Consider the following 25,534-nt stretch of genomic DNA (forward strand, 5'->3'; position numbering starts at 1 on the left):
GATCGATGCTGAAATTCAACATCGTCTGAGCTCTGCGAGTGCCGCATTCTCCCAAATGAAGCGTAGAGTGTTCGAGGATTGGGATATTCGCAGGGAGACCAAAATGCTTATTTACAAAGCCATTGCACTACCGATCTTACTGTACACCTGTGAAACATGGACCATTTATAAACGCCACTCCCAACTTCTTGAAAGATTCCACCAATGCCGTCTCTAGAAAATTCTGCAAATTACTTGGGAAGACAGACGGACTAATGCTAGCATTTTGGAAGAAGCAAAGACTACCAGTGTTGAAACAATGATCCCTCAACATCAACTTTGCTGGACCGGCCATGTTGTTCGAATGCCTGATTACCGTCCTCCAAAGCAGCTACTTTACTCCCAACTTAAGGATGGAAAACGGAATATCGGTGGACAGCAAAAGAGGTTTAAAGATGTTCTTAAAGCAAATCTAAAAAAAATGTAACATGAACATCGAGAACTGGGAAGTCTTGGCCCATGAACGTCCCAAATGGAGGTCGGCTATTATCAAAGGTGCTATGGACTTTGAAGAAGCACGAGTACAGGGTGAACGGGACAAACGAGCTAAGCGGAAAGCACGTCAAGCAAATCCTCATTGTGACCATCTTCCATCTGGAAACCTATGTCCTCACTGTGGGAGGCTGTGTGGATCCAGAATTGGCCTCCACAGTCACTTACGGACCCACTGCTAAAGACCTTATCTTGGAAGACAATCTTATTTGGCCACGAGTGATCACCAATGATTTGTTTTCTTAGATTTTTATTCCACCCTTCTTTCATCATGGAACCCAAAATGGTATCCAGGCAAAATTCAACACATTGCATCACGTGAGGCATGTTGCTGCCACCATTCTCTACAACCACCTCCTCCACCTGCTACTTTCCATCTTCTGCCTCCTCCACCACCCTGGCCTTCCGCTTGCTAATGCTGGGGCCAGCCTCATAATGCTCTAATGAAAGGCTTTAATAAACTTGAACAGATAAACAATGTTTCCACCATCAGCACAGACCTCTTTCTTAAAGTGAGGAATGGTGGGTGTGCACTCTGGAGAATCCTGTTGAAGTGCTGCTGACAGCTTCTCTGTAGCAGCAGTGGCATCACTTCATGATGGGTGGGTGGTAGCAGCAGCAGTATTAGCTGCAGTCGACAACCAACAGAGTGGATGGGCAGCTAGCCATGGTGGTGCTAGCGATGGCAGACTGCACGGTGGATGCTGGATGGGGGTGCAATCTACTGCTTCTCCACCTGAGCAATGTGCCCTGGGGCTGTGTACATATGCTCCCCAATCCGATTTGTAAATACAGATCAGGCCCAATCCAGTCTGGACAGATTTGGACCTGATGTGAGCTGATTTGGATCACAAACCAGATTTTACAAATTTTTGGAAATCCCATTGACTTGCATTGCAAAACTGAAATGGCCAAAACTTTCTTGTTCTTTGTCCTAGAGACATGACATTTGGACAAATGGGAGCTGCTATATAGGGGATTACATCTGCCAAGCTGCAGTTAGATAACTCCAGGGGTTTTCATGCTAGCCACCTTTAAAGTTTAAAATGTTTTAAAATTAAAATGGACATACCAGTTTTGTTTTTTGACACAAAGACATGAAATTTGGTGACATGGTGGCCCCTATAGAGGGAATTAACCCTGCCAAATTTCAGGCAGGTAGTTCCAGGGGTTTTCATGACAGCCACTTTTAAGATTTGCTTTTTCCAAGAAACATTTTTTTAAAAGACCCTGCCATATTGGGGGCAGGTTGCTAACAACAATAGTGAGGAAAAAATAAGAATACTTTTTAATATTAAAAATATTCACTGTGGTTTGCAATTAGAAATCATAATCATAATTCTTAACTCAGAATGCTGACTAATATAGGCTTGACTGGCTAGCTGGTTAGTAATAATAATAAAAGGTAAAACCACACAAGCTGGCTGCTTCTTACTGTTTCAGGTAGCAGCTGGAAAATAACAACTACACTGAATTCAGAAAACTGTGGCTAAATATACCCACAAGATTTAATAATAATTCTTAGCAATGAAAATTGAATAAAATAAAAAAACACAGACAATTTTAAAAAATGTAAATAAGGATGGGACCTTCCTCTCTTCCCACCCTGGTGTTCTCCTTTATGGTGTTGTAATTGCTCCATTTCAGAGACATCCTGTCTGGGTTCATTAGAGACTATTTTGCGCTACAGATCTGTACAAATCCCTACAAATCAATCTGGGACTAGCTGATCCACTCGGTAGAGATTTGTAGATGCTTCAGCCTGATCTGGAAAAAATACAAGGAGGTCCAAATCAGCCTTATTTGGTTTGTGATTTGTACAGATAGAGTACACAGCCCTAATGTGCCCAATCCTGCCTCATTATAGGGATAATCCTCTGGGACTACCAGAAGGTTTCCCATCCAGACACTGACCAGACCCAGACCTGCTTGGATTTAACAAGGTGGTGGCCTCATGTGCCTTCACATCTCAGTGGTGCTTATATCCAGGATAGTTTGATTAGGGTGTAGCCTTTGAGTCCCCATGTATGCATTTATATGAGTGATGGGGAACCTCTGGCCCATGGGTGAAATTAGGCCCAGCAAGGTTCCTAATTTAGCCCACGAGGCAGTTTTTCTCAAAATACAGACACCTGACCCACATGTGGTGTCATATGATATAGGTGTGTGGTAGGTAAAGGCACAGCTGCAAAAGAACAAGGAGACTTGAAGTATGCTCCTGACTGTCCCTTAAGCAAGTGGGTCTTTTTATAAGTGCCAGTCACCTCATGGGCAGCAAGGCCAATTTCTGCAGTGTGCCAAGTTCCTGCTTGAGAACTCAGTAATGTAGCTGATCCTTACCCAAGTGGGACTTGCTGTAAGCCTCAATTAGATAACTGGTGCTTACAGCAAGGCCTAGTGAAATCAGTTAAAGATAGATCATCTGATGGCATTGTGATGTCAGGTGATTGACAGATGGTTGGCCCCACTCACTTGCCAAAATGGCCTGTGTGTGTGTGAGGGGATCAGGATCTGGCCCACCAGCCAAATTCTGTTCCCCATCCTGGTTTATATGCATGCACACTAAAGACAAGGTACATCTTCTCTCCAGTCTGAGACTTAACTTATAGAGTCATTAGGGAGGAAGTTAAACCTGAAGAAGAGCTACTCTGATATTGCACTAAATATTTGAACAAAATGTGCCCAATAGTAAAAAACAGGGATCAAACAGTGGCAGTGATTACCTGGAACAGATACCTCATAAATCTATGTGCATTTTCAAATACTGAAGAGAAAGGGGATAGCCACTGTGTAGACATCAGAGCTCCTCCCTCTGCATTGGCACTGTTGGAGTGAGGCAAATGCACACAAATTGTACTATAGAGATAAAGCTTCTAATATTACAAATGTTTTCAGTAACAGATTTAGTTGATTGTTGACACAGAATTTAATCGCAGCCTATATTCTGTCCTGTGGAAAGTTGGCTTTACACTGCATTCAAGTTGCATTCAAGTTCTTTTGTACACATATATATGAGTAACACACAGTATCAAATGTTGAAATATCTTGCCTGCAAGTTCAAACTGTCCAACAGGAAATAATAATCTAGCATTTTATGTATGAAAAGCACAACTTACTTTCCACACTTAGCAAGGAGTAGAATTTCTTGCACTGAACCAAGCCCAGAGAAGTAGCTACGCAGCTCCTCCAGAGACCTTCATAAAACCAGTTTGCAGGATTAGAAATTTTCCAGTTGTTGTACACAGTGGCAACAAGCAAAAGGATGAGACCCAGAACAGCCAGAAGCAGTGCAGATATTTGAAAAGCTGGTGATGCCATTCTTCAATGACAGGTTAATTTTTGAAGATTTTCTGTCAAATTGTGATGCCAGGAGCCTATTTTAAAAGTTAGTAGAGATCAAACAATACTACATTAGTTGTATGATTAATATTTATGCTAAGAAGAAAACATACAACAAAGAAAACACATTGTTCACTTATGTTATAAAGCTGGAGTTTCTTTCTACGCCAGGTTAAAAGTTATTCTCAGACATGTAGTGTGGATTCATTTTTAATGCATTTTACATACATGTAATTGAGCAGATGGCTGCTCATGAAAGGATCATATTTGGTAGAATGCAGAAACATGGGAGCTTTGAACAGATCTGGGGTGGATTTATAGTACTATATGCAGAACAGCAAATAGAATACTGACAGACATGGCACATGGAGCAGTATTTCTGATGTAGGATTAAAATGCAGAAAGACGGCAGCTTCAAAAAGATTTGGGGTGGACTTTAGTATTGTATACAGAGCAGAATTTCCGATATAGGAATTTGCTATTATTTATAACAACAACAACAACTCCATTTTGATTTTTTATTCTTTAAGGAGGCAGGGGTCGGTTATGTTTGAGGAGAGGAGAAATGAGGGTCTGAATTAAATCAATACATTTAAATATTTTTTCTGAATTTACTGAAATGTCCAATATAATATACAATATACTTACTTTTTTATATCTGCTTTCTGGATTCTCTCCCTTATAGTTTTTCCAGAGATGTGTGAGTAGATTGCGAGGACCAGCTTTGACAAACTGAATGTTTCGTAATGCTTTAGAACATTTCCCCCTTGTTCTAAAAATCAAGGTTTCCAGATAGTTCATTGACATTATTGTGCAAGAGTAAGGCTGATCAAATGAACCATGTTATTCAAAATGTATCCTGCTGTTAGAACCAAAGTAAAATCACTTACGAGTATTCTCTGGTATCAGCCTCAATTAAATCCCAATATTATTTGCATTTAAAGGCAGAGAACCCTCTACTATAGGGGTAGCAGTGTTATGTCTTCCAGATGTTATGGGCTACAACTTCCATAATCTCTGACCATTGGACATGCTGGTTGGGACTGATGGCAGCTGTAGTCTACATTTGGAGAGTGTTGGCTATCCCTGTTCTAATACCTTCCAAACCACTTTCATGCTGTTATCTCAGGAAAATGATGCTGTGAGATACAAAAGAAAACAAAAGCATCCACATGGCCTATAGTAGAATCCTCAACTCTTCATTTAAGGATGCAACAAAACCAAACCACTCTCCACATAGCAACAACAAACCATAGTAATTACATACAACTTTGTACAGGGCCCCAAACACTTTGTAGCATAGTAAACCATACTGCAAGTGGGAACTGAAACTGAAGGCGGCTAAATTAAAAATGATCTGAGCAAGCATATTGTTCTATTTCCCACCTTGTTTGCTCAGATTATGGGGAATGTGGACGGCACACTTAACACAAAAGGACTGATGGGCTGGAGGTAGGCATGCTTCAACCTTTCTTTGCCCAGTGATTGTGGTATGTTGCAAATGCCCTTTCTGGCCATTTCCCCCCAGCTGGGCTCACATATGTTTAATAGTCAAGAAGGCTAGGACTGGGGAGGACAGCTATGAGAGAACTAGAAAATGCAAAGATGTATCACTGAACGCTAAAGTCTGGTTCAGACCATGATATTCCCGATCTCTATGTATGAATGTGAAAGTTGGACAGTGAAAAAAGCAGGAAAGAGAAAAATCCACTCATTTGAAATATGGTGTTGGAGAGCTTTGCACATATCATGAACCGTGAAAAAGACAAATAATTGGATATTAAAACAAATCAAACCAGAACTATTACTAGAAGCTAAAATGATGAAACTGAGGTTATCATACTTTGGACACATAGTGAGAAGACATGATTCACTAGAAAAGACAATAATGCTGGGGAAAACAGAAGAGAGTAGAAAAAGAGGAAGGCCAAACAAGCGATGGATTGATTCCATAAAGGAAGCCACAGACCTGAACTTACAAGATCTGAACGGGGTGTTTTATAACAGATGCTATTGGAGGGCACTGATTCATAGGGTCGCCATAAGTCGAAATCCACTTGAAGGCACATAACAAGAAAAGGTCACTATAGCTTCTAATGCACTGCTTAATTATGTGCTAAAGAGCAGCTTGTAGCCCTCCTTTTTCTAATAAGGCTCAACTTTTAAGTTATACAAGTGGCAGAAATCTAACAGGTCGAACCTTCTCCTAGCATTATTTCTCTCGCTCATGCGATTCGTGCCTATTATTTCATTTCTCTGTGAGATAATATATGTGAAAGCGAAGGCTTCTAGGGTAGCTACTGCCCCGAAGAAGGAAAGACACTCTTGCAAGGCACAGCCTCAGTGCTTAGTACAACTTTGGAAGTGCGAGCACGCCGGCCGGAGCTACTTTGATAAAATGGAGATGTAGTCCTGCGAACACAATTGGTCAAAATAGCGACGGAGATCAGGGGAGAGAGACAGATACCAGTGGGGGAATCTAAGCTCCATATGCTTTTAAGCCCGTTCAGTATGGCGGCGCAAGCTTTTCGCCGGAAAAAGAACTGGTTAAATCGGTTACTCCTTTGGTCCGCACAGTCCTTTTCTAGACGCACAGGGTAACGCAACATTCCGTTTATTTTATTTCGGGTATTTGCTATGACGTATTTCGACTGCGACGGCCCTGCCGCTTTCAAGATGGTGGACGGAAGTGTCTGCCGATCCGGAAGCACTGCTTTTGGAGGGTAAAGAAAATGGCGTGGAATTGCTGTGCCCGTGTTTGGGTTAGACCAGAGTTATGGGGTAGTAGAATCCGGACACAAAGGTAGGAAAATGTAACGTAGAATAATAGTTCTGAGGAAGGCGTTTGGGGTGGGAGACGTTGTATCGTGAAGATACTGAGAAGAGCGTTAGTGGGGTGTGCCTGGAAAATGGATTGAGGTGGTAGGGTTGTCAAGTTTGGCGCTGGGCTTTCCTGGGCATTTTTTAAAAATCCACCAAGAAGGATGTGTATGATCCAGATTCAATACTTCTCTTCCACCCATCCCGATCGAGGGAAAAGAAGAGAGCAAGCTAGTAGTAAAGGAGCGGCTGCAAGTAAGGGAAGAACGATGGGAAGGAAGGGGCAAAAAATTCCTCCCTCTTCCCAGCTGAAGTGAGGAGTGTAAGATCCGTAACAGAGGGGAATTGTGTGAGCAGAGCTCTGGGGATGTCTGATAGTGAGATGGAAGGAACGTTTTGTGTTAGCAGTTATGTGTTTTTCTAGGCTTGCCCACTGACCCATTGTTACTCCTTATATCTTTGGTTCCTGACCTTTGTATGTATGAACTAGCCTTCTAGCTAGAGGGAAATTGTAATACAAGTTTTGAATGTACTCATAAAAAAACTGCCCATGTGTGCCACTGTCCTGGGGAACTTTAGCAGTCTTGCAAGATAGCCACCCAGAAAGAATTGTTATTTGTCCCAAGTGAGTGACTAACTGAAAAAGTGTCTGAATATCTGAAAGCTTATCCTGGGTTTTTCTGCCAGGGTCCAGTCATTCTTGTAGCCCATCTTAAATCATTTAAACTTTAAATTGCACAGAAGTGGCAGAATTAAATCCCTGTACAAGTCTCACTTACGATTTTAAAAGTCTCACTTATGATATTACAAGTCTCACTTATGATTTTACCAGTCTCATAATTAAAACCATAAAACATTATATAAAACAAATTACAATCAGTTCAGCACAGCAACAATACAATATCAACTATTGGGTTCCAGCTAATACTTAATTACCAAAACCCACAGGAAAAGATATGTCAAGACTGCCAACAATGGGGATGCACCTTGCCCCAGAGAGCATTCCACCTGCAGCATACCAGAACAGAGATGACATTACCGTACAATGCGCTATGCTCATCAACAGGTATAAGTTTGGGTGGGCAGATATTGTGAGAAGTGCTCCTTTGTGCATTTGGGTCTCAAGCCATTTACGGCTTTATATGTCTGTGCCAACACCTTGAATTAGGCCCAGTAGTAAACAGGCAGCCAGTGCAACTGTTTGAGAATCAGTGTTATATTTTCCCATTTTGCTGCCCCACTTAAGAGGCTGGCAGAGGCTTTTTGCATCAGCTGAGGCTTCTTCAAGGATAACCTTACATAGTCTAATTGGGAGGTTTCCAGAGCATGGATACCTGAGGGTGCCCTTGTCCAGGAATGGCTATAGCTGGTGAATCAGGTGGAGCTGGAAATAGGTCCTCCATGCCACTGAGGCCACCTGATCCTCAAGCAACACTGTTGAATTCTGGTGCACCTTCAAGTTACATACTCCCTCTGAGGGAGAGTGTAACTCCATCTAGAACATCCAGTCTTTCCAGACCCCAGATACAGGAGCCACCTACCAACAGCATCTTCTTTTAGATGGGATTTCATCACAGTTTGTTGTTCTTTATCTGGCAGCATGACTGCTCACTGGGGCAAGGTATTGCCAACATGTTACCCTGCTGATGAAAGAATTGCACTGGCTGCCCATTAACTACCAGGCTAAGTTCAAGGTTCTGGTTTTGGTGTAGGTCCGTTCCACACAGCATAGGAAGCGGACCTTTTCTGTAGTGCCATCCACCCTTGGGAATTCCCTCCCCTTAAATATGAGATAGGTGCCATCTGTTATCTTTTCAGCGTCTATGGAAGACCTTCCTCCTTCAACAAGTCTTTTAAGTAGAGGCCTTATCCCAGTCTGCATCTGTGCTGGAATTACTTTTCAAGATGTTTTTAAAGCTTTTTTAAAAAGATGTTTTTAAATATGTTTTGTTTTAATATATTTTAATGTCTGTTTTTATGATGTTTTGGAGTGTTTTTAGTGTTTTTGTTTGCTGCTCTGGGCTCCTACTGGGAGGAAGGGTGGGGTATAAATTTAATTAATAAATATAATAAAATCTCCAGGCTATGCAAGTGCCTCATCCAGCACTTTCACAGCATCTCCTGATTCAGAAAGATTGGAGAAAGAGAGCTGGGTGTTATAGGCATAATGGACAGATCACATCACAGAGTATTCTAATACAAAACAAAAGTAGGAGATGCATTTTCTTGGTAGCATCTTGATTATTAATGGATTGCAATGCCAATTACTTATTTGTTAAACTTACATCCCACCTCTTTACCAAATGATGCTCAAGATGGCTAACAGCAATACTGTAAGTTCAATAAAACAGCAATAAATACAAAGTAAAAACCATAAACAAAATAATATATTGTTGTGATGTCTAAATCAACACCATCTGACAGATCATGGTTCATAAGTGGCTGCCAAACCAGGATCTAAAGCTACAGATTGAAGCTACTTGGCAAGTGTGGATTGGTGTTGCAGCTGAAATGACAAATCTTGGTTTAGGATGTTACGTTTTTCTCACTACCTGCTGTTTGAGAGAACTTCTAGGGATTATTAGGGAAGGCGAGATGAGAAAACCACAGAAACCATACTTTGCCTGTATATATGAAACACAAACCATGGTTTGGGGTCTAAATTACTGTTAGCACAAACTGCAGTTTGGTGTTAGGTCTGATTCATTCATTGGCGATCGCTTGTGACCAGATAAGATGGTCCTCCAAGATAAGGTCTTTAACGGTGGCTCCTTTAGTGACTGTGGAGGCCAATCCTAGATCCACACAGCTTCCCACAGCGAGGACATAGGTTTCTAGATGGTAGACAGTTGCGATGAGGATTTGCTTGACATGCCTTCCTCTTATCTCGTTTGTCCCTTTTGCCCTGTACTTGTGCTTCTTCAAAGTCCATAGCACCTTTAATAATATCTGACCTCCATTTGGAACGCTCATGGGCCAAAACTTCCCAGTTCTCGATGCTCATGTTACATTTTTTTAGATTTGCTTTAAGAACATCTTTAAACCTCTTTTGCTGTCCACTGATATTCCGTTTTCCATCCTTAAGTTGGGAGTAAAGTAGCTGCTTTGGAAGACTGTAATCAGGCATTCGAACAACATGGCCGGTCCAGCAAAGTTGATGTTGAGGGATCATTGTTTCAACACTGGTGGTCTTTGCTTCTTCCGAAATGCTAAAGTTCGATTTACAGTATCAAAGACCTTAGTCAGATCAATAAACGCCATATATAAAGGTCGGTTTTGCTCCCGGCATTTTTCTTGAAGCTGTTGTGCAGTGAAGATCATGTCCACTGTCCCCCTGGAAGGGCGGAAACCATTTTGGTATTTGGGAAGGATATCTTCTGAGATAGGTAGGAGTCTGAACCAAGCCTAAGACTATATAGTCTTCAGAAATACAAGCTTTAAAAGGCATAGTCTAGGTAGGATTTCTTTGCAATTTTTCTAGCACTTTGGAACAGATGATAATAGAGAAAAGTTCTTCTCCCTCTCTCATAATACTAGAACTCGTGGACATTCAAAGAAGCTGAATGTTGGAAGATTCAGGACAGACAAAAGGAAGTACTTCTTTACTCAGCGCATAGTTAAACTATGGAATTTGCTCCCACAAGATGCAGTAATGGCCACCAGCTTGGACGGCTTTGAAAGAAGATTAGACAAATTCATGGAGGACAGGGCTATCAATGGCTACTAGCCATGATGGCTGTGCTCTGCCACCCTAGTCAGAGGCAGCATGCTTCTGAAAACCAGTTGCCGGAAGCCTCAGGAGGGGAGAGTGTTCTTGCACTCGGGTCCTGCTTGCGGGCTTCCCCCAGGGACCTGGTTGGCCACTGTGAGAACAGGATGCTGGACTAGATAGGCCACTGGCCTGATCCAGCAGGCTCTTCTTATGTTCTTATAATGTATTTTTACTTTTTCATATCTGAATAAGAAACTGATATTTCTTCATGTCTTGGAAACATTTAGAATGAATCAGTTTCGTGTTCCTTATGTATTTCTTTTAGATCTAACCTGTATACACAACAAAGAAATGGATTCAGAAGGCCAGTACAGAAGAGCGATCACCAAATACCAAATGTGGAAACTGGTACTAAGCCACAGAAAAGTGGTTTGTCCCCTCCAGTTCAGGACCATGTCTTTCATGAATCTTCCCGTTCAGTGAAAAAGCTTGTGAAGCCATTCATCTTTACAGTTGGGGTAATAATTTGTTCAGTATTGTAGATAGTTTGCAGAAGCTCTTATGTAACTAACAAAAATTAATTTGAGGGGGTAAGCTGCAGAATTTCCAGAGACTGCACAGAGATAGAATTTTGGCAGGCAGACCTCTTGCAGTACTATGACAGATGAAGGTGTGCATGTTAAAATTCTTTAAACTGTGGGACAGAGAAATTAACATAACTTTTTTCCATATAATGCCTAAACAGGGGGAAAAGATAACATGAATTAGAGGAATGGGACTGTGCAAGCTTACTCTGCCCTCAACATTCCCATCGGTATAGTTCCTGATCTTCCTGTTCTGAACAGGGAAGGTCTGAATGGGACTTCTACCCATGTTTATTTAAATAATAGTAAAACCATCTGCATAGTCAAGAATCCTACTTTTATCAGGGTTTCTGATTGTGCAAGGGTCCTATTCCCATTTAAGCAAACACAGGTAGATACTCAACAGCTCAGAAACAGGGTTAGGGCTAGCAAGTTGGCCAGGGATGTGTTTGGCCAGTATGTGTGCCCCATGCCGCCTATTAAATTTTAATAGTTCCTGTTTTGGCATAATGTCTAAACAGGGTTATAGAGGCATTTAACAGAGGTTACATTTCCAATCTAAAGACTACAAAAGCAATTCAGTGAATGGAGAACAAATATTCTTAGTATCATAAACCACCTTTTAGTTCATGACTATTGAGGTTACTGTATAATCAGTTGCACAGTCTTAATTTGACTGCTTATAGTATTGAATGGTCTGAACTATATTTTTCCTGAAACCTTAATTAAATATATTAGTTTTCAGGCTGTGCTTTTGGATCAGCTGCTATTTGGCAGTATGAGCACCTCAAAGGCAAGGTTCAGAACTATTTTGAAGATGCTCGAGCGGACTGGATGGATAAGATGCGACCACAAAAAGGGATGGACTTCAGAAGGCAGGTACAAGGAACGTATTCTTAGACAGTAACAAAATTATATTTTCTTCTTTCCTGTAACAGTGTATTAAAATACAGATGCTGTGCACTAACTATTTACAATATTATTTTACTATGCAAGCTATTGGAAATACAACACTGTTGCAGATGTTCATTGAAATTTTCCAGTTGTGTCTTACATTGCAAAGACTCCTGGATATTAATTTCCTTGACAAATCCCAAGGAAAATCATGTGGGAAATTTGTATATGTAATGTGTTCAGGAATAAGAGAAGATGCATGTTAAAGTTGTAGGACTTGGCCAACATGTGTGAGATAACATGTTTGTGTTAAAGAAGAATGGCAGTTCTTTCCTTATTGGAATAGTAGAAGTGACATTAAGTGCAATCCCTTCTCTTTATTATGAAAGAATATAAACGTTAGTTTCTAGTGCATTTTGTATACATATTGGGATTCTGTTCTTTGTTTACAATTACAAATAATGGAAATATTTTTCTTGGATATTCCTGCCATCCTCAGCATAAGCATTGGAGATTTTCATTTGGCTGGCATTCTGTAAAATGTGTCCATTTTGTTGTTAGATTAACAATCAAGCAACCTTTTTTTTAAACAGCATCACACCCGGGCCTTTACTTGCTGATATTTTGTTGATTAGAAACTTCAATCCTCTATTGGTGTTTGCATTCTTCATGAACATTACTGCCTGTTGCAGTAGTACTGATGATGGGATCTTTAATACTATTACAGTTGTAAGGGGCCAGATGCCAAGCAGGGTTTTTTATACATCTCCCAGCTTTGCACCTTCAGATGCTCCTGTTAAAATTCAAGAATCTCCCCAAGGAGAGTAATTGCTTGTCATCATTCTAAATGGACATGACCAATAATTAACACTTTTTTCCCTTTCTGTATTTGGAAGTGGTTTAGTGTTTCCTCAGAATATAGTTAGTATTCTTCCATAAATTCAAAACATACCAGTAGTAAATCAGAACGTTTTACATAGGAAGGCACAGAAAATTCAATCCAGAGGTGAACTGATATAAAAATATGTTCATTTTATTAGGAAAGCACATCACTTAGGAATTGGTCATGAAAAAATATTTTGTAATACCTTTCAGCTCCATGAGATCCAGTGTGGTGTAGTGGTTAGGGTGTTGGACTACGACCTGGGAGACCAGGGTTTGAATCCCCACACAGCCATGAAGCTCACTGGGTGACCTTGGGCCAGTCACTGTCTCTCAGCCTCAGAGGAAGGCAATGGTAAACTCCCTCTGAATACCACTTACCATTAAAACCCTATTCATAGGGTCACCATAAGTCAGGATGGACTTGAAGGCCGTCCATTTTCCATTTTTCAGCTCCATGGATATAGATTCGATACTTGCCTTCGTTACATGATTTTTGAAAGATAAAACGTCGTTTCCAAAGCAGTATCAAAGAGCCTAAGAGGCAGATGGTTAGCCTCCATTGCTCTTAAACAAGATGAGAGAAAACAAAGAATTGACAAACAAGATTTTACTCTATAGTTTAAAACAAAAAAAAGGACTTTGGCAAAAGTATCTCTGAAAGAGTCTGTTAGGCAACAGGAATCTTGCACTTTTAATAAGGAAAATGTTCAATACCACCTGTTCCTCCAAGTGTGATTCAGTCAACATCTTGCAAGTTCACACAGAAGGCAAGAGGCAAGGCTTTTAGAAATATGTGAATAAGCAAGATGTTGTGCTTTAAATTTTGTCAAGAGATGTTTGTAAATACAAAACCAAATCAGGATTTGCAGTCCTGATTTTCCCGCCTCCATAAGATAGTATTGCATAGCTGAGTGGTGCAACAAAAGCATACAGGTTGCAACATAGAAGTTGACAAAATATTGTACTGGTGCATGTATCAGTGTAAGAGGGTGGGTTCTATGCCTTGTGATAACTTCAGGCAAGAATGGAATTTAAGTGACCAGGTTATCAACTGGAAGGAACTTATGTAGATTTATTTGTTGGTTTCATCCGGGATGAGAAACCTCTGGCTTGTGGGACAAATGCAGTCCTCCAAGCCTCTCTGTCTGTCCCTAGGGATGTTCCCCAGGCCACATCCCTTCACCTTCTCTGTGCCCCCCTAAAGGGCTATATCAAGGTAACTCATTCCATTAGCGCACTTGCCCCCTCATCCTGCCTGCCCCCTAAATCTATTCTGGGGTTCCCCCAAACTTCCTGGAGCGGATTTGGGGAGGGCATGGACAAAGAGAAGGGAGGAAAATTCCTTTGCACAAGCTTCAATCCTTGCAATGATGGAAGAGGCACGTAGGGCGCAATCCAACTCATATTTATGCCGGGCTGGGGGTACTTGGATGCAGCAGCCCCCCCAGCTGAACTGGCAGGCTTCTGACTCTGCTAGCAGAAGCTCCGCTGGGGACAGCTAGCCTGGCAGATGGAGAGCCGCTGGAAGCCCTGAAAATGGGGCGTTCTGCAGACTTAGGCGACTTCCAAGACCCCCTTGGAGCACTCCCCCAGGTCCCAATCTCCATATAATTCTGCCGGCTAATGGGCTGGCGCAGTAAAAATTACAATGGCGGCATATGGGGACCGCTAACTCCCCTGTAGGGGAGTGGCAAGTGGATGCTGCTGAGCTTTCTGCTGGTTCCTCCACCATTGCTCCCCCCTCCGCCGGCTTCCCATCATTTGGATTGTTCTGCCTGTGCTACATTGGCTCCAACCCTGAGTTGTTATGTGTGGCTGAAATTTGTCCTGAACTCTTGCTTATCTAGATGGAGAGGTATGTATGTGGGATGGGGTATAGAAACCTCTGGCTTTTGCATGGCTGGAATGTAGCCGAATGTAGGAGTTGCCTCTCCATCCACTTTTGCTTCTGGCCCTGCCCACCACTGGCATGCGGTTTCCAGAAGTTTGCCCGCAAGAGAATATTGCCCATGGCATAGAAATGCTTCCCACCCCTCACTTACACTAACTAGGGAGGAGTACTGTGATAATCTTTGGAAAATAGATGTTTGTTACTTGTGTATAATGATAGTTCTATAGAATTTTTTTGGGGAAAGAACATTCCTTTTTTGTTTTAGTTTGCTTCCTTAAACACTTTTGTATTCTGAAAAAAATAAGTTGCATATGAATGAGTTTCATTTCTGCTGTCTTGAGATACTGCGTATATTGGGTGGCCAGTTTAAAACTTTGCTCATTATCTTTCAGATTAACCTGTGGTGGAATAGTCTGAGCAGCGGGCAACGTACTGTGTCAGGTTTGTGTTAGCTTACAAGTATTAGACATTCTCAGGAAGAGAAGTATGGCAAACAGGCACAGTATGTCGCTGAATGGCTTTCATAACATGCTTACAAGTTGTTAAAGCTAAGGCAGTCTTGTTCACCCGATGTAGTTAGCTTGGTGCACTACATTCTGTATTTCGTCCTAACATTATGTAAATTTTATATTGCCCCCTAGCTTAATGGGATGTAGAGCAAAATTATGCTCAGAGTATTCCTTCTAGAACAGGGATGGGAAACCTGTGATTCCCCAAATGTTGTCAGACTCCAATTCCCATCAGTCCCAGCCAGCGTGGCCAGTGATGATGGGACTTAAATCTGGAGGGTCACAAGTTTCTCACCCATGTTCTAGACAGATGGTTGAAGACTCTTTCAATTACATCCTATGGGACTTTTCTGTGGTTAGGGTCACAAAAGTTTATATTTCCTAAATGGGAGTTGGTTGTGGTACTGAGTGTGTCTTCTCTGGAGTATGACTTGGTTGGATACAACCTTAACATTTCTGTATTTTGTCGAGTGTAATGGATGTGAAAGCCTCACTTTAGTTTTGCTCTATTTCTAAAAAGTTTCTTCTTAAATTCAGTGATTATTTTATTTAAAATATATCTGGACTTCCCTTCATCCATTCAGGCTCCAGAGCAGTGTGTAGTGGGCATGAATAAAACTGTTTGTACCGATACAAATATAATTGAACAGTAAAGTATTAACATGAATAACAAATCAGTAAAACAAGAGGCAGCCATCAAAACTTGAAAACCTATAAAGCAGAATAAACAACAATTTGAAATGCCTGATGAAACAAATATGTTTATCCTGATGCTGGAAAGGATTGTAATGTTGGTGCCAAACGTACCTTTCTGAGGAGGGGTCAAAATTCAAATGAAAAACAGCTTTTGTGGTGCTTGGGTTTATAAGACCTTGTTTGTTTACCTTGCAAATTAGAGTGCTTTCACTTTTTGTCACTAAACTTTTTTTGTTAAATTCACAGGCATTATTGCTGCAAATGTCTTTGTATTCTGTTTATGGCGGGTACCCTCTTTGCATCGGATAATGGTCAGATATTTCACATCTAATCCAGCTTCTCGTAAGTATGCTGTAATTATAGTACATGCAAAATTGTACACAATATTGTTTTTTATTAGGTTTTCTAATTTGGGTCTGTGGTTTGGCTATATGATTCAAGGAAATACCAAGCAAATTGGCTTCCACAATACAAATAGTTTGGAATGGACAAATTAATTAAACAATTTTCCTGCATAGTAGTATGTGTTAGTGAATGTAAATATTTTACAAAAGTGTCTTCTTGCTTTGCGATACCCTCTAGATACCCATTCTAAACTAGACAATGTAGTAAGACAATCAAGTATGCCCAAATATGCTGGAAGTCCTGAAAAATATGCCAAATACACCCGTTTTAGAGAAGGAAATTATCAGAGTTTTCAAACATTTTAGAGTAGTTCACTATAAGCAGATCTGTGACAATAGATACTGGTTGGGGAAAACTGGGATAATTTGTTATTGTAATTGTACACTGTTTTGTTTTTTTAATGAAATTGCAGTATACAAATATTTTTATAATAAAAACCAGTTAGATAAAACTTTGGTAATTTATTGCCTGTATAAACCTTTGGCTCACAGGCCACTCTTGGCTGACTAGGAATTTCAGTTTGTCCCCCTAAGGGTATTTTTTTTGGAAACCACAGTCACCTGGCAATCAGCTGATGTCTCCTGATGTGTTAGTTTTAGTTACTGTGCAATTTTATCCTTCTCAATTAAAGCACTAAACTTTACAAGAATTTATACTCTGCATTTGGACTTCATATTAAAGTGCCAAATCTGGAGCGCTGGGAAAACAACTGTACAAGTGTGACTAAAAAGGTATGCTGCAGGCAAAAATCTTAAGAGACTCTTTTGTTAAAGAGAGGCGGGCTCTTCTGAGAAGTAAAAAATCTGTGCAAAAACATAAGGCTTTTAATGGTTTTGAAAATTTAACTGTGGCTATTCAGCTTTTCTCTTGCTCAGTTTCTGCTTTAATAGTTCAGTGTGTAAACTCAGTGTGATTGGAGAAATGAAATGCTAAAATAGCCTTAACAGCGGTTTTCTTCCTTTTTACCTAGGAGTTTTGTGCTTTCCCATGTTGCTGTCTACGTTTAGTCACTTCTCATTTCTACACATGGCAGCCAATATGTATGTTTTGTGGAGCTTCTCAACCACTATAGTCTCTCTTCTGGGCCGTGAGCAGTTCATGGCGGTGTACCTTTCTGCAGGTAATAAGCCTTTCTTTGTGGGGGTTTTATCATTTAAAACTTGTCTTTGACTTCTATATCTTCCATTGAAGTAGCTTTATCATATATTATGAATGTTTTTCAGTCTTTGGAAAAAACTGCGTTCATAAACACAATTCTCTTTAAATCTGCCTGGATAGGGAATTGACTTCAAGGGGATATACTGACATCTATGGTGGCTGTGCTCATTTGTGGAGGGTTTCTAGGAGGATATTAATAAAGATGCCATATCATAAAATAATAAAAGACTCCAAATTATGTTTGTTGTCAATTTTCTTGGAGCAGAACTTGGAAGAATTGTCAGAATATTTAATGCAATTTCTATTGGTGGAAGCCAGATTATTAGGCTATGTCCAGTAACCACCCTCACACTTTCTAAGGTGGATCACACCAGTAGCATCATCACCATTTTAATTTAGAGATCTTTTTTGGCAGTTGTGGTGTTGGAGGAGAGCTTTGGGGATACCATGGGCTGCGAAAAAGACAAATAATTGGGTGTTAGGACAAATTAAACCAGAACTATCACTAGAAGCTAAAATGAGGAAACTGAGGTTATCATACTTTGGACACATAATGAGAAGACATGCTTCACTAGAAAAGACAATAATGCTGGGGAAAACAGAAAGGAGTAGAAAAAGAGGCAGGCCAAACAAGAGATGGATTGATTCCATAAAGGAAGCCTCAGACCTGAACTTACAAGATCTGAGCAGGGTGGTTCATGACAAATGCTATTGGAGGTTGCTGATTCATAAGGTCACCATTAGTCAAAAGTGACTTGAAGGCACATAACAAACAGAAAGGAGGTGGGGCTCCTTTTATTAGTTGGTTAGGGAAAGGAATTTGTGGCAGAAGTAGCTTTCCTAAGTTCCGTAGGAAAAGTTGCACTTGCTAAAATGTTGTCTTCTTTCATAACTCTAAAAGAGAAATACCGTTTATTTCTGAAAAATAAAAGGTAAACTACTACTTTCTTGGTTTAGGGTGATTGAACAGGGCAGAAATTTGCAAGACTTCCCAAGTAAGACACATTAAGATGGAATGCTGGAATTGCAGATCTTTCTATTATGCCAAGATTGCAGGTAGACTGAGTGAAAGGGGAGGTTTGAAAGTCCAGAGTATACTTCAAAGTCCCAGAGGGAAGAACTGAAAGGAAGTGACCCGATTATGATGCTCTGTTGGTCTCAGTGCTATATATAAGACTAACTTTAGAGGCAAAACATGCTTCCTAGTTTTCTCTCGCACACATCCAGGAGGAGTCTGTCTGCCTTAAAAATTGCATGCTCCTTTATAGGGGTTGCCCGATACTCTGTGAAAGCCATGGATTTAGTTAAGCAAGTAAGGAAACTAGTACAGTAAAATGAGAATACTTAAATGCCTTATGCCCATTTCTGAATCCTCTAACAACTTTTTAATTTTTCTAGGGGTTGTTTCCACATTTGTAAGTTACGTTTGCAAAGTGGCCACTGGAAGATTTGGACCATCACTTGGAGCAGTGAGTCCTACTGAATACAAACAAAACTTTTGTTTTTCAAAAACTATTTTGGAGTACAGTGTTTTCTGCTTTAAGTAGAAGTCAAAGTATCCTTGAAAAAGAATACATTAGAGAGTAGCATGGAAATCTAATGAAATCTGGGGGTTTTTCTATAAGCTGCACACCAGCAAAAATAATGTAGTTAACTGGAACCTTCCCCCTGATTACATGGTTTGTATAATTTTAAAAATATTTAATTTGTTTTCTGAATATCAGATAAGCTATAACACAAAATGAATGAAGCAGCCAGTTTAAATTTTTATGATGTTCATTTTTTAGGTTTTAATCTTCAAATATAAGCACTGCTTCTAAGTTGGGTCCAGCTTCGTTTATGACTCAACATCTATTAAAATACTTACTTGGAAGCAAATCCCACTGATTTCAATTAGATTCCTTACAAGTTTTACTTAGGATTATAGTTTCACTGTCAGATCCTCTGCATGTATATTCTGAATTAACTCTCATTGTCAATGGGATTTAATTCATAACAAACAGCTGTAGTTTTTCCCCCCAAAGACATCTTGAGTTAGAAGTCTGTCCCAATGAATTCTGTGAAACTTACTACTGAGTAAAACATGAATGGGATCAGCTGTCATCTTAGTTGAGCTTGTCAAAATCATGAATTTAATTGGCTATGTTATAACAAATTTCTTCATGAGAAGAGTTGATATTACTGCACAGATTTTCTATCTTGAAGAATTTCAGATAAAAAAGGTTTTTTCCTAGGCAAGAAATATTATGTGATTTCTTACAGAGAAGGGGTTTGCCACAGGTCCCAGTAATGCTTTTTAAACAGCTGTAGAATTTGGATGATATTTAATTAAGTTGTAGTTGGACACTGAAATCAATGAACCTAAGCCCATTGATTTCAATAGGTCTAGTCTTGAGTATGACTTAGTTGGGTATCACCCTTTGTCTTTAGTGTTTATCTTAACATTTGGGGTCTCTGCAGCTGGCGTAGCTGGGCTTTTGCAACCTTGTTTCCTTATCTTATTGATGAGTGTTAATGGCCATTATTAACCTAACTCTTTTGGGCAATTTTGGTAAACAGTAACGTGCATCTCTTGAATCTCTGAAGAAGATACGTGTTTCTAATTTCCAGAGATCTAAGACAGAAACTTGTTCCAGGTTGATTTTTATTCAAAACGGAAATAATTTTGCTTTTGTAGTGTTGCATTTTGATTGCCAAGTAGCCAATTCTCAAAAATTTTAACTTGTATTTAATGTGGTTCTAGTCAGGTGCTATAATGACCATCCTTGCAGCAGTATGTACGAAGATGCCAGAAGCCAAGCTAGCCATAATATTTCTTCCAATGTTCACATTTACAGCTGGAAATGTAAGTGGCTTTAAATAACTGAAGAAATCGCCTACAAAAACACACTTCTGTTTCTGTTTACTTTTCAAAGCTGCTTATAATTCTTATGTCCTATTTAAGCACAAGAGAAAGATCTGTTGTACAAAACATCCTGTGCTCTTTTTATACTATATATATTTAAATTGTTTAATGTTAACTTTCATTTCTGAATCCTTGCTGTGTTTCAAAACTAATGAATATGCAGAATTCTGAAGGGACAAAATGGGTAAAAATGTTTTATTAAAAGCTTAGGCTAGGTCCAAAAGCCTCCTTCATGTGACAAAGGTGAAGGGATTTTTTTTAAGTGGACCTTCCATGCCATCTCATAAACTGCCTTTGAAACAACTTAGATGCTCTCAATGGCCCTGTGCCAGTGGCAATTTGAACAATAAAAGTCCAAAAATCTCTTGATCATGTGGAACTGTCAGCTTTTCACTGAGACAGCAGTGTCGGTGGGGGTGCAGGCAGCGCTGGAGATTCCTTGGTAATTGCCAGGCCGTAAGTCCTCAGCCGGCAGCTTGGCTATAAATCTGCCAGGCTAGCAAGGAGGAAGCAAGATAAGGGCAGAGGCCGTTTGAAGCTTACGTGCCAAGCCAGAAATCCAGAAGAGACGTCAGTGAAGGTCCGGGTCTACTTTGCCGAGAGATCAGTCCAAGTCAAGGTTCAGGGGATAGGAAGACACACAGTGGTCACACCTGACATTGTAGTCAGCAACAAGCTGAAACCAAGGTTTGACTTTTAAGGAGCAGGTTTGTCAGCAGGTGTGAGTCCTCAGCATTTTGGCCTTAAGTGGACAGGCCTGCCCCTCTTCTGCCTGACCTTCTGTTGTCTACGTTCTGCAGGTGAGGGGGGAGTATCCTGTTCACTGTCTGCGTCTGGCTGAAGGGCTTCAGCTGTGTCTGGGGTGCTCTGCAGCTGAGGGGGAGAAGGAGCTGGGTTCTCAGGAGTTTCCTCCATTTCTCCTTCTGGGTCTGCTGCTTCTGGGTCTGCTGCTGTTACTCCCAAGTCATCCTCGTCTGATGAGTCCTCTGACGGGGCCATGATAGGAACTAGTCACACAGTTCTTTTGGATTCTGGCTGTATAAAATGCAGCCAGAACCTGAGTGGTGATGCTAGTGGTCAGGATTTGGGGGCTAATTTATTTAATCTTAACTATTGGATGCTCCCCCCTCCTGTGTGTTTCTGCCTTTATAGGCCTAATCTCTCCCACAATTCCAAATTCTGGGGGAAAGTAACTGTTCTGAATTGTGCAACTCTGCATATAATTTGATAGAGCAATCTTAAGTGGAGGTTGGGGAGGTGAGTGGAATGGCAGATCCTCTTACATTTTTGCTATACCAGCTCCAGAGTGGCATAGCTGAGGGGCAAGGTTTGGATCCAGTAGATGTAAGCCACCCTTGTTCCACCTCCTTCTCTCTTGCTGCTGCCAGTGATCAGGCAATATGTCCATGGTAGAGGTGGGAATTTAAGTCACATCTGATACAACCTTTATGCTTGCTCTCATTGACTAGGCGTGGCTAAAGAGAACTTATGAATGTAGACACGATTCATGTTGTTGTTGTTATTTTATTAAATTTATAGCCCACCCTTCCTCCCAGTAGGAGTTCAGTGTGACAAACAGAAACTCTAAAAACACTCTTAATGTCTGCTTTATGATGTTTTAAATATGTTAAAACAAAACATCTTTAAAAACATATATTTTAAAAGCTTTACAAAATCTTAAAAAGCAGTTCCAACACAGACGCAGATTAGGATAAGGTCTCTACTTAAAATCTTTGTTGAAAGAGGTGGTCTTCAGTAGGCGCCGAAAAGGGAACAGATGGTGCCTGTCTAATACTTAAGGGGAGGAAATTCTAAAGGGTAGGTGCCACTACACTAAAGGTCTGCTTCCTGTGTTGTGCGGAACAGACCTCCTGATAAGATGGTATCTGCAGGAGGCTCTACCTGCAGAGTGTAATGGTCGACTGGGTATATAAGTGATAAGACGATCTTTCAGGTATCCTGGTCCCAAACTATATAGGGTTTTGTACACCAAAATCAGAACCTTGAACTTAACGTGGTAGCTAATGGGCAGCCAATGCAATTCTTTCAGCAGTGGGTGACATGTTGGCAATACACTGCCCCAGTGAGCAGTCGTGCTGTCATTGTTTGATCTGCTGAAACATAAAGGTAGAGTTGCTATTGTGTGTGTCTTGCCAATGCTGTACTTGTTTCTTCATTTCTAGGCTTTAAAAGCCGTTATTGCACTGGACACTGCAGGGCTTGTTTTGGGTTGGAAGTTTTTTGACCACGCGGCACACCTTGGAGGGGCTCTGTTTGGAATGTAAGTTTTTATACTGTGCTACTATTATGAGAGTGACAATACAGTGTGTTGGAATTTGTTTTTCTTCTATTTATTTAAAATAGTCCTGTGAAATACGCTAACAGCATTTCTGCTGAGAAGCGTTTTGGCCAAGTGGCTTCATGGTATTCATCCTGTGAATACTTTTTATGTCTATAATGCATCATGTGAAAGAATTTCAAATGAAATTATGTGTTTGTTGTTTTAAGGTGGTATGTAACATATGGGCATAATCTTATATGGAAGAATAGACAACCGGTAGTGAAGGCTTGGCAGACAGTGAGGACTTGGAACCCAAGAAAATGAGGTGGGGCTCATGACTGCTGCATTTCAGAAGAAACTTGTACAGAAATGATGTGCTATTTTGAAGACTGGAAAGTGGATTGTTTATTACATTGCCTATACAAGAAGTACTGGGATCTTTAATTCCAAGTGTGGTAATCCACACTCAAAATTAAATGCATTTATTAAAAAATACATAACTAAATTGAAACAATAAAGATTTCTGTCTCATTGCTTTATTAAGTAAGTCTCTATCTTTTCCTCAGGTTATTTTGGATCAGTTCCCTGATGGTTTGTTTTCAAGTGAGAAGATGAGACACCAACAATTATTCTAGCCATAATCCTGATACCACAGAGCTTTCATTCATTAACTTCTTTGTCAGTCCCCTTGTCTTATTGTTCAGTTATGTTTGATATGAATAGGTATATACAATAGGTATATATGGTCTGCTCTGCATGCGCTTACTTACACCGATCTAGAACAGATCATGGGAGTGCATGACAGATGTTGAGCAGCAGCCTCAATTACAAACGAAGTGATTTAGATCCAAGGTAGACATAGTCACATATATCAGGATGTGTCAGGATGAGAAGGTTATAATAGAATTCTAAGGGTGGAAAGGATATAAAAATCACCAAATCTTGAATGCATTAGCAATATTGTATTGTTTTTTATAAAACTCTCCAGCGATAGATAAAACAATGCTTCTGGCTGTGTACTTCAAGACAGCACCTTGGTGGCTCCTACCTTTTAAAGGGCAAGAAATAAGTTTAGTGGAGGGACAGCCATCCAGATGATGTAATTCTACAGCCCCCATGAGCCCCAGCCGACATGGCCAATAGGTGACGATGGGAGTTATAGTCCAACATCATCTGGAGGGCACTATGTTGGATGCTCCTGGGTTAGTGAATTATTGTCAGTGAATTATGCTCAGGGGTTGTGCCACATGATTCATGGGAAGTTGGTGTTTGCCGTATGTGCACACATGCTTACTATCTAAAACATTGGCTGGAACATTTTCTTCTTTGAATAGCAGACACCCATGCCATTTTATAAAGTGATTTTAAACTCCTCTGTTTTTTCAAAGTGGTTTTCCATGTGGCATGATGGGCTTGCATAGTAGCCTAATGCCTTCTTGCACCTGGAATTAGTTGCATGTTCGTTTTTGCATTCTGCCATTGTTAGTAAAATATTGTTACTGAACGATTATGTATTCACTAATGGGCAAAAAACCTTGCGGTTCAAGAACGTACCTATAGCCAACATATATTTCTATCAAACTTTAAAAAGCAGGGAAATTGGGCAGCTGTAGTGAATGCACCAGGGGAGCAGGAGACCTGACCTCCTCTCTGAGATATTGTACTGCCCTACATATCTGACAAAAAGCAAACACAATTTGGGTTGGTCTTTCACAGTCCAATCCACTTCCTTTGTAGCTTGGAATAATTTGGTAACGTGCCTCTGAGCATATGGGGAGTGGTGGCAACAACTGCCATCTCCAAAGATGGAGAATTACATTTTTGTATGTTTGTTGGTGTTCTTACTTTGCTTCTTTCCTGTGTTACTATTGTTTCTACAGAGAATCTAATCTAAAAAAATATATTTCCCTCATTATTCATCCTAGAAACCTGTGTCAAGTTTATTTTTATTAGTTTCAAAGCCTTTTTATAGGTCAATGTCATATGATGGTGAAAACAGCCTTTTGTGTTTCATGTTGGAGGTTATGTTCTATTTCTATTTTGGGTGCATTAACAGTTGAATCTGAAACTGCAGTTTGATGTAAAATCAGACTGATTATAATATGTTGCTACTTAAGCAGTGACTTTATCTATTGGAAAAAACAAACTTAGCCCAAGATGCATGTTTTCAGCCTGCTATGTTTAAACCACTTCATTTAAGGCAAGGTGGGCATGGTCATTTAAAAACATAGAGCACACCTAGAATTTTGCTAGAATATATTTCACCTCCCTTGTGCAATCTTGTGCAAATTGAGACACCCCTGATATCCACTGGAGACTATTCTGCAGAATACTGTAGTCAGTGCCATTATTCCACAATTATTTTTGGAGGTTTTTTTAGTGTAAATTGTGCAAAGTGTTGCTGTACTTCACATGTTCACAGAAATAGAAACAAAAGAAAATGATTTGCTATGGAAAACTTCACTAAAATTGCAAAGTAAATCAGACATATTTAAAGTGACTATCTGAACTATATCAACTGTCTTAATATATTTGCTTCCTCCCTGCTAAAACAAGATCAGCACAGCACATGTCTTCTTTCTATTATTTGGGCTGATTGCAGGTGTTGCCACCACTCACCATATGCTCAGAGGCACATGTTAGCAAATTATTCCAAGCTACACAGGAAGTGGATTGGACTGTGAAAGACCAACCCAAATTGTGTTTACTTTTTGACAGATTTGTAGGGCAGTCCAATATCTCAGAGAGGAGGTCAGGTCTCCTGCTTCCCTGGTGCATTCACTACAGCTGCCCAATTTCCCTGCTTTTTAAAGTTCAATAGAAATATTTGTTGGCTATAGGTACGTTCTTAAACCGCAAGGTTTTTTGCCTATTAGTGAATTTCTCTGCTTTTTAATCTGGGAGGTAAGAAATGGAATCCTATG

At 40.2% G+C, this 25,534-nt stretch overlaps 2 protein-coding genes and 1 long non-coding RNA gene across 4 annotated transcripts in view; 1 reads left to right on the top strand and 2 right to left on the bottom strand.

Moving 5' to 3' along the window:
* The window catches only part of LOC133389183 (claudin-15-like), a 37,255-nt gene extending 32,628 nt beyond the window's left edge, over nucleotides 1-4,627 (bottom strand). The window contains exons 1-2 of the mRNA XM_061636365.1: nucleotides 4,519-4,627; nucleotides 3,648-3,905 (exon numbers count right to left, since the gene is read on the bottom strand). Coding sequence (XP_061492349.1) covers nucleotides 3,648-3,849 — 202 coding nt within the window. The 5' untranslated portion in view covers nucleotides 3,850-3,905; nucleotides 4,519-4,627. The remainder of the gene's footprint in view (nucleotides 1-3,647; nucleotides 3,906-4,518) is intronic.
* PARL (presenilin associated rhomboid like) overlaps nucleotides 1-23,130 on the top strand; it is a 45,371-nt gene extending 22,241 nt beyond the window's left edge. Inside the window, exons 3-12 of one of the 2 annotated variants that reach the window (XM_061636362.1) lie at nucleotides 7,639-7,756; nucleotides 10,728-10,920; nucleotides 11,725-11,865; nucleotides 15,049-15,097; nucleotides 16,108-16,203; nucleotides 17,237-17,386; nucleotides 18,823-18,893; nucleotides 20,168-20,269; nucleotides 22,513-22,610; nucleotides 22,838-23,130. In XM_061636362.1, the coding sequence (XP_061492346.1) occupies nucleotides 7,639-7,756; nucleotides 10,728-10,920; nucleotides 11,725-11,865; nucleotides 15,049-15,097; nucleotides 16,108-16,203; nucleotides 17,237-17,386; nucleotides 18,823-18,893; nucleotides 20,168-20,269; nucleotides 22,513-22,610; nucleotides 22,838-22,934 (1,115 nt within the window). In that variant the 3' untranslated portion in view covers nucleotides 22,935-23,130. Of the gene's footprint in view, nucleotides 1-6,518; nucleotides 6,674-7,638; nucleotides 7,757-10,727; nucleotides 10,921-11,724; nucleotides 11,866-15,048; nucleotides 15,098-16,107; nucleotides 16,204-17,236; nucleotides 17,387-18,822; nucleotides 18,894-20,167; nucleotides 20,270-22,512; nucleotides 22,611-22,837 lie in introns of those variants that run through there. The other variant, XM_061636363.1, reaches the window with a different exon arrangement.
* Nucleotides 1,803-3,561, bottom strand: LOC133389185 (uncharacterized). Its single transcript, XR_009764039.1, has 2 exons — nucleotides 3,255-3,561; nucleotides 1,803-2,298 (listed from the first exon to the last, which is right to left on the bottom strand). It is a non-coding gene; the product is annotated as an uncharacterized LOC133389185 (long non-coding RNA).
* Nucleotides 23,131-25,534: the final 2,404 nt, after the last annotated feature.

This window comes from Rhineura floridana, chromosome 7 (genome assembly GCF_030035675.1).
Source record: "Rhineura floridana isolate rRhiFlo1 chromosome 7, rRhiFlo1.hap2, whole genome shotgun sequence".
In the NCBI taxonomy this organism is placed as follows: domain Eukaryota; kingdom Metazoa; phylum Chordata; class Lepidosauria; order Squamata; family Rhineuridae; genus Rhineura; species Rhineura floridana.